This window comes from Seriola lalandi, unplaced genomic scaffold, assembly GCF_002814215.2.
Source record: "Seriola lalandi dorsalis isolate HSWRI2012SDOR001 ecotype SW California unplaced genomic scaffold, Sedor1 jcf7180002054902, whole genome shotgun sequence".
Taxonomy (NCBI): domain Eukaryota; kingdom Metazoa; phylum Chordata; class Actinopteri; order Carangiformes; family Carangidae; genus Seriola; species Seriola lalandi.
In genome coordinates, this window is record NW_019525454.1 from 646161 (window position 1) to 653894 (window position 7734).

The 7734-nt window shown below is 44.3% G+C and overlaps 1 protein-coding gene across 1 annotated transcript in view; it reads left to right on the forward strand.

The window, feature by feature from the left end:
- Positions 1-7430, forward strand: part of cpxm1a (carboxypeptidase X (M14 family), member 1a) — a 10691-nt gene extending 3261 nt beyond the window's left edge. The window contains exons 3-13 of the mRNA XM_023430377.2: positions 155-294; positions 578-662; positions 895-1045; positions 1550-1638; positions 1802-1925; positions 2856-3052; positions 4048-4227; positions 4710-5004; positions 5549-5688; positions 5782-5884; positions 6478-7430. Of these exons, the coding sequence (XP_023286145.1) occupies positions 155-294; positions 578-662; positions 895-1045; positions 1550-1638; positions 1802-1925; positions 2856-3052; positions 4048-4227; positions 4710-5004; positions 5549-5688; positions 5782-5884; positions 6478-6806 (1833 nt within the window). The 3' untranslated portion in view covers positions 6807-7430. The remainder of the gene's footprint in view (positions 1-154; positions 295-577; positions 663-894; positions 1046-1549; positions 1639-1801; positions 1926-2855; positions 3053-4047; positions 4228-4709; positions 5005-5548; positions 5689-5781; positions 5885-6477) is intronic.
- The last annotated feature ends 304 nt before the right edge of the window (positions 7431-7734 follow it).

Genomic DNA, 7734 nt, shown 5'->3' on the forward strand with positions numbered 1-7734 from the left:
ACCCCTCTTGTTCTGCAGTCTGAAAGCATTTATTTTCCAATCAGGTCAATGCCAAAGTGTTACGCAATGCTTCACATAGGAGCATTTTCAGTCAGTTTAGTGGTTTCTGCAGTTGACAAAGGAAAATACTGTTTAACATGTTTGTTTTTTTTAGTCTGGCATCGAGGACGGGGACATGTACGATGGAGCCTGGTGTGCAGACTACAAAGACCGGCACCAGTGGCTGGAGGTGGACGCTATCCACCTCACCCGGTTCACTGGAGTCATCCTGCAAGGCCGAAACTCCATCTGGAGGTCAGGTAGTATCACGATCAAAGTCTGAAGAGTTTCTGCCTCAGAAATAAAAATATCCACCAACAAAAAAAAAAGAAAGATGCACAACACACAACAAAATTACTGAAAACACAAATCATTTGCAGACAAACTGATTGCAAGCATCTGTAAATCGTTTTGGAAATTAGCTGCTCATTTGATTTACTGGTGGTTTGAATTCAGTGTTCTGTGCAACAAAGACAGAGCACATTGCTTTTGCCCTGAAGTCTGTTTAAATGTGATTTCTTGTTCTTGTTCACTGTAGTTGGGACTGGGTCCAAACCTACAAAGTGCAGCTGAGTAACGACTCTGTGAACTGGCAAAGCTGCATGAACGGGACAGTAGAGGCGGTAAGAACTACTTGCTGTACTTTCAGATTTGAGGAATGTACCAGGCGAGACCACTGGACCTCAGACAGATGGAAAACAGATTTAGAAGAGTTTTGTTCCAAAGTAAAATATGTACCATGAACAAAAACGTTACAGAAAACTACATGAAATGGAAACAAACGAGGACGATGTTGCAAGAAACTGAAGATCCTGCAGTGTTTGAGACTAAGTGATGTTATGTTGAATTGTACAGATATTTGAAGGGAACCAGAATCCAGAGACTCCGGTGCTCGGACTCCTTCCTGTTCCCACTGTCGCACGTTTCATCCGCATCAACCCGCAGACCTGGTACCCCAACGGCACCATCTGCCTCCGGGCGGAGATACTCGGCTGTCGTGTTGACGGTAAGCAGAAATACTGAGAGTCTGAGTAATGATGAGTCGTTTTCAGGGTTGATTAATGTATTAAAGGTCCATATAGTATAAAGGTCTGTGTCCATGTGTAGTGTGATTATAGATCAGCTCTAGCTTCTATATTAATACTGTGAAAGTATCAAAGCCTCAGTCCACAGAGAAATGCACACAGCCTGTATTCAGAAACTGAGCCTTAAAACCAGCCGTCAGGACTTCTGGAACTTTGTGATGTCACAACAAAGCAGTCACCAAGCCCCGCCCACCTGGACCCACCATCCAAACCTTGCAGGATTTGGTTTCTCTGAGTGTTTTACCTTAAATCCGCTAAATTTTTATTGGATCACTCAGAAGGCAGTAAGCCAATCAGAAGAGAGGCTCAGAGCCTCCTCTCTTCTGGATCAACACTTCAAAATAAAACACAGTGTGTAAAATATGGACCTTTAAAATGTTGCATGCTTGTAATTCTGTCAAACCTCATGTTGTATTTCCTCGTAGATCCATCTGACATCTACGCCTCAGAGCGAGATCCAGGATCGAAGGACGCTCTGGACTTCAGACACCACAACTACAAAGAGATGAGAAAGGTCAGAGCTGAGATGCCACGCAAGCACGATGAGTAACTTTGGTTGCTCCTAAAGCTAATGCCAAGGGTTTTACTCACAGTCTTAGCAGTTTGCAGACTTTCCTCAGAGTTCAAATTTAACCCTTTGAAGACTTTCAGTCCAACAAGTCCTCTTCACCCTGCAGCTCATGAAGTCTGTGACGGAGGAGTGTCCGGACATCACCCACATCTACACCATCGGGAAGAGCTACATGGGCTTCAAACTCTACGTCATGGAGATCTCAGACAACCCCGGCAAACACGAGCTCGGTACGAATGATTAAACTTTTCTCCTGCGAGATCAATATGAGACGAAACCTTAAATCCAGAACTTCCTGGACCAGAATTCATCATGTTTCTGAAGTTGCTCTGAGTTCAGCAGCTCAGGGTTCCAGTTCAACATCCTCCAGTGTTTATACAGCCGAGTTTCTCTGCAGCGGCACCACACAGGGAGTCAGGAGAGGTTTGAGGAGAAGGCCTCTCTTGTATAAACAAACTGATAACAGTTTGAAATTAGAGGCTGCACATTCAAAACACCAAACAAGCCAGATTTCTTTGTGATACTGTCTTCAGATGCAGGGAATTGTGGCCGCTGTATATCTGCCAAAAATAAATGTAAATAAATGAAGTGCAGCTCCAGCTCGTCTTTCTTTGTTCTCGGAGAAGTGGCGTAAACACATTTGAAAACAGCTTCACTCCCGAGGGGGAAAAGGTGGGAATTTAGGTTATTTAAGCATCAACAAAGCCAACAGCTTTAAATATCAGCTGTTTCATGGTTTGATTTGGTGCCAAACCCAAGAAGAAGAGGGTCAGGGGCGCACACGTGTTTGAAGTTACAAGAAATGCTCGTGTATCGAGCGCAGATCTTGTGTCTTTGGAGTCTTTATATTCAGGAATGTCTGCCATCAAGTCTGGCCAATCCATGTGTGATTATTGGCAAATGTGCTGCGGACCAGGTCCACGCTGTTGCCTAACACAACACACACGGGTTTGAAAGTTTTATCTGGGAGGTTGAATGTGTTCCTGATGTGCCTGTGGGTTTTAACTTTTACCTACAGAACAAACTCAAACTCCAGACTTCAGTGTTTGAATCCAGTTACTCCGCGTTTGTTTTGTCTTTGCACAGACGTCATCAGGATGAATTTCTCCACATGTGTTGCTTGGCAGGTGAAGTGACTCTCTAGTTTTCTCTCTTGGCAGGTGAGCCGGAGTTTCGCTATGTGGCGGGGATGCACGGGAACGAGGCTCTCGGTCGAGAGCTGGTCCTCAACCTCATGCAGTACTTATGCAGAGAATACAAGAAGGGCAACCAGCGCGTCGTACGACTGGTCACCGAGACACGGATTCACCTCCTGCCCTCCATGAACCCCGACGGATATGAAGCAGCTTACGAGAAGGTGGGGAGTGCTTCAAGGGACATGTTGCAGAGCAGTGCTTCCCAGTGGTTGCCACCTCATGGCTCACGTTGATGTTGGCGGGAGACGAGAGCCCGATGCACTGCATCTTCAGAAAACACGTCAACACATGAGCTGCAAATACTGACAACACGACGGAAGTGTGTTTGTTTGGTCTGTTTGCATGTGTTGAGCTTCAGGGCCACCGTACATAACAATACCGAGGACGAATAATGCGTTCTCAGAGCGCTTTTTATTTTAATTCATTTTAAATTTAAGGTCAAACATGCAAAGACTGAACTGAAAGCAGGGGGAAGCTAATAAACATATTGCAATACGTTCACTGCCCACCAGGGGGCTGCAGCCCACAGGTTGGGAAACACTGGTGAAGCATTAATGGCTTTTTTTCTTATATTTTTGCCCAAGATGTTTAAAGGAGAGTCAGTAAACTGGTTGTTTCGACAGTGTTGGACACTGAGCCCGTGTCTTTGTGTAGGAGACACTACAAACCGGATTTTGCTGTAAACACATTGGGATACGTTTTCAAAATTCATCGACTGGCCCAACAAGAGCACCATGTTTAACTGTGAGAGTAAAACCTGACTGTGTGAAGTATCTCAGGCAGGACGGTCTGATCTAGATGAACCTGGAGGACTGTGGTTTGACCTTTTCAAACTGGATGTAGAGGTGAAACATTCGCTCTTAACTGAGAGTCGGTTGGATATTAGTCAAGCGCAGACAGGGAGGTTGAGGTTTGAGGTTTGCAAAGTTTGCAACCCACATTTTGTGAAATGATGATGATGCAGGCTGTTGCTCACTGATCAGCTATCTTCATCTTTCATGGGCGCTGACATCTGTACACATTTGATTATTTGTGAGACCGTAGGGAGGCCACAGAGGAGACAGTATAATCTTGTTCTAAATGATGGTGTGATATCATGATATATATATATATATATATATATACATACATGTTCTGACTGACTGATCTGCTGCAGGGATCAGAGCTGGCCGGCTGGGCTGAAGGACGCTACAGCTTTGAAGGAATCGACATGAATCACAACTTTCCAGACCTGAACAACATCATGTGGGACGCCCAAGAGAAAGCAGAGGATCCATCCAAAGTCCCCAACCACTACATCCCCATCCCGGAGTACTACACCAAGGAAGATGCTACTGTAAGATGTAGTTTTATACGCGTGACACTCAATAGACGGAGCAGGTTCAGCCACTAAGTGGAGGGTTAGAGAAATGTCTGACTTTGGCGCCACCTGGTTGTATTATTAAGAATGAAAGGGTGAAAATTCTCCTCTGTTGCTGCAAAGGTATAAAACCAAAAGACTCTGATGTAACAACTATGATCCATTATTAAATATGAAAAAAAGAAAACAAATTGAACCCAACTATTTATGTTGTTATTGTTTGTAGGATCCCTTTGAAACCAATAGACCGATCTATCAAACTGTATATAAAGTATGAGCATCAGTATTAACAGTCTAATCTTATCTAATGTCATATATTATAATATGTCATTTACAAGGGCCAAGTTTTACTTTTGATACCTGAAGTACATTTTGCTGATAATACTTTCAGTTGAGTATTTTACATTCATGTATTGGTACTTTTACTGGAGTGAAGGATCTGACGTCTCCTTGTCCAGGTTGCGCCGGAGACTCGCGCCGTCATCAGCTGGATGCAGGACATTCCCTTCGTGCTCAGCGCCAACCTCCACGGCGGAGAGCTGGTGGTGACGTATCCCTTCGACTGCACCCGAGACTGGGCCCCTCAGGAGGACACCCCCACGGCGGACGACGCTTTCTTCCGCTGGCTGGCCGCCGTCTACGCCTCCACTAACCTGGTGATGGCCAACCCCGACCGCCGCATCTGCCACTACGAGGACTTCCAGTCGCACAACAACATCATCAACGGAGGAGCCTGGCACACCGTCCCCGGCAGTGAGTCCCAGCAGGGAGTCCTTCACCCACCTGACCCACCTGAGCAGATGTAGTTCAGGTTCAGGGAGGAGCTGCTTTCAGTTAATGTTGGAGGGAAACTAGGTTCCCTGTTTGTAAGTTTAAATGTTTAAATTAGTGTTGAGCTTTAATTATTGTTCTCTAAAGGATCAAATTCAGTTGTTTTCCCATTTAAAAGACACTAATCCACACACATAAAACACTGAAGGTTGTTTTAAGGTGGAAAATTTAAGGATTTCGTACTTTGTCTGATACTTTTTTAGCACATTTTGAGTTTTGTCCAACTATTGAATGGTTGGTATCCACATTGTTTTAGTCTTATTTAAAACAGGGGCTCAAGAGAAACAGATCAAATTCTAGTTATTTGTATTTTAGGTCTCACTTCCTGTCTTTGAGATTTACTTTTCACCTTAAAAAAAAAGACTTTCTATCAGTTTATGCATAAAAAAACTAATAAATTAAAATTTTAATCTCCTGAAGCTGCTGTTTTTCATGTTTTTTTGCCTGTTTTTCTTCACGTGTTCAGGTATGAATGACTTCAGTTACCTGCACACCAACTGCTTCGAGGTGACGGTGGAGCTGTCCTGTGATAAGTTCCCTCACGCCAGTGAACTTCCCATCGAGTGGGAGAACAACAAGGAGTCTCTGCTGGTTTACATGGAGCAGGTCCGACTGTCCAGAGAAACGATGATGTCAAACGAATCCAGTGTTTAAATGCTGTTTGCGGTTGTGACACTGCAGCGTTTTGTCTTCACGCAGGTTCACAGAGGGATTAAAGGTGTGGTGAGGGACAAGCTGACCAAACAGGGAATTGCAGATGCTATAATCAAGGTGGAGGATCACAACCACGACATCCGATCAGGTCAGCCGGTCGTTGTCGTGTCTTCACCGATGGCACAGTAAACTGAGAGAGTGACAGAATTCACAGAAAAGACCTCAGGGGTGGAGATGTTGTCTGCGGAGACAATCTCTGGGCGATCACCAATTCTTAAAGCTTCCAGGGCGAAGAATAAATCCTTAAACGCTGACGATGCTCAACGTTTTTGGTTTTTGTTGTCGTCTTGTATTTGTGCCAAATGTAGATGATTTGCAGTGCAGATAAATGGTGTGTTTTGACAGTTCCAGCTGTGTGCAAAGAGGGAAAACTACTGTATTTTAAGTGTTTGATCAGCAGTGTAAAACAAACGTTTGGACGGTCAGAAATCTTTTGTTGAAGAAGCAGAGTTTCTGCCAGTTTCTGCACCAGCAGCAGGTGTTTTTAGCCGTCAGTGATGTTCACATATTCTTCAGCAGGTGTTATTGCATCAAAGCCACAGCTCTCAGTGAAATCCACAGCAGAGTGCAACAAGCTGAGTCCTGTTCTCTCTGGGACCTGCAGGTTAATCATTAACACAAGCTAAAGATCAGAAATAGATTTGAAATCTTTGGTTTTGTCTCCACATTTACCTCCTGTAGCTGCTGACGGAGACTACTGGCGTCTTCTGAACCCGGGCGAGTACAAGGTGGTGGTTTGGGCCGTGGGTTACTTCCCGTCCATGCGTCGGTGCCACGTTGGGTCGGAGCCACATCCCACCGTCTGTGACTTCACCCTCACCAAAACGCCCATTCAGAGGCTGAAGGACATCCGGGCCAAAGGAGGGAAGATCCCCCAGGACCTTCAGCTGCGTCTCCGCGCCCTCAGGCTCCGTAAGCTCCGCGCCAGCACCAAGGCCATCAACCAGCGCAGGGAGAGCCAGCGGCTGCAGGGGAGGAGAGCCCGGTCCTCTGGAGCCCACAGAGCATGAGAGGAGAGCGGGACGACGGGCTGAAGAAACCTCAGAGATGAGCTGGATCGGAGGTTAAAGAAGTTCAATCCATGCTGAGAAAAATGCCATCTGGGTTTCGACTGTTCTACACAGCTCCAGTGAAATCGAGACATGCAGACAGTTTTAAAACACCTGCATCTGAAGTTTCAACTTTAAAATCCTTTAAAAAAAATTCAACAGCTTTATATTTGTGTGTGCTGACGATTCCTCCATGACAGTCACACAAACTCCTGCACAAGTTGACAAGATGCATAAAAAAAAAAAACCAGGGTTTTTATACAAATACAAAGATACAAGCTGAAAATAACTTCTAAAAAGTTGCACAAACAAGTTATGGAACTTTTTAGAGGACAAAGGACAAATAAACGTTATGGACAGGCATCCTGGAGTGATTCACGAAACTATTCATCTGTTTAGTTCCTCATAGCGGATGAAGCTGCAGCGTTTGTTACGCATCTGTGAAGAGACTGAGTCGAGGATTTACGTGTCAGCTGGTCTGATGTGTCATGTTTTTTTTTTTTTTCTTCTAACACTGCATCTGTTCGTTTGACTGAAGTCCAACAGGACTATAAACTTTCAAATAAATATTCCTTATTTGTGTTACCTGTATTCCAGCGTCTAAATCTCTGCTCACCTTTTACAGTTTATATGCAAAACTTTCAACATACTTTAGTATTTTTTTCAGGAAGTGATCTGTGTGACATCAGATGGGAATCAAACAAAAAGCTACTGACTTAAACTTAAACTGTAAATACTGTTTTTTATCATTTTTAATTTTACTGGAGACACATAAGAGAGATCAAAGTAGCAGGAATTATTCTCTGGAAACCATTAACGTCTCCAGAAGATGGTGAAATATTTCAGTGGATAAGTGAAACATTTGAGCTGCTGGAGGAACTAGATGAAA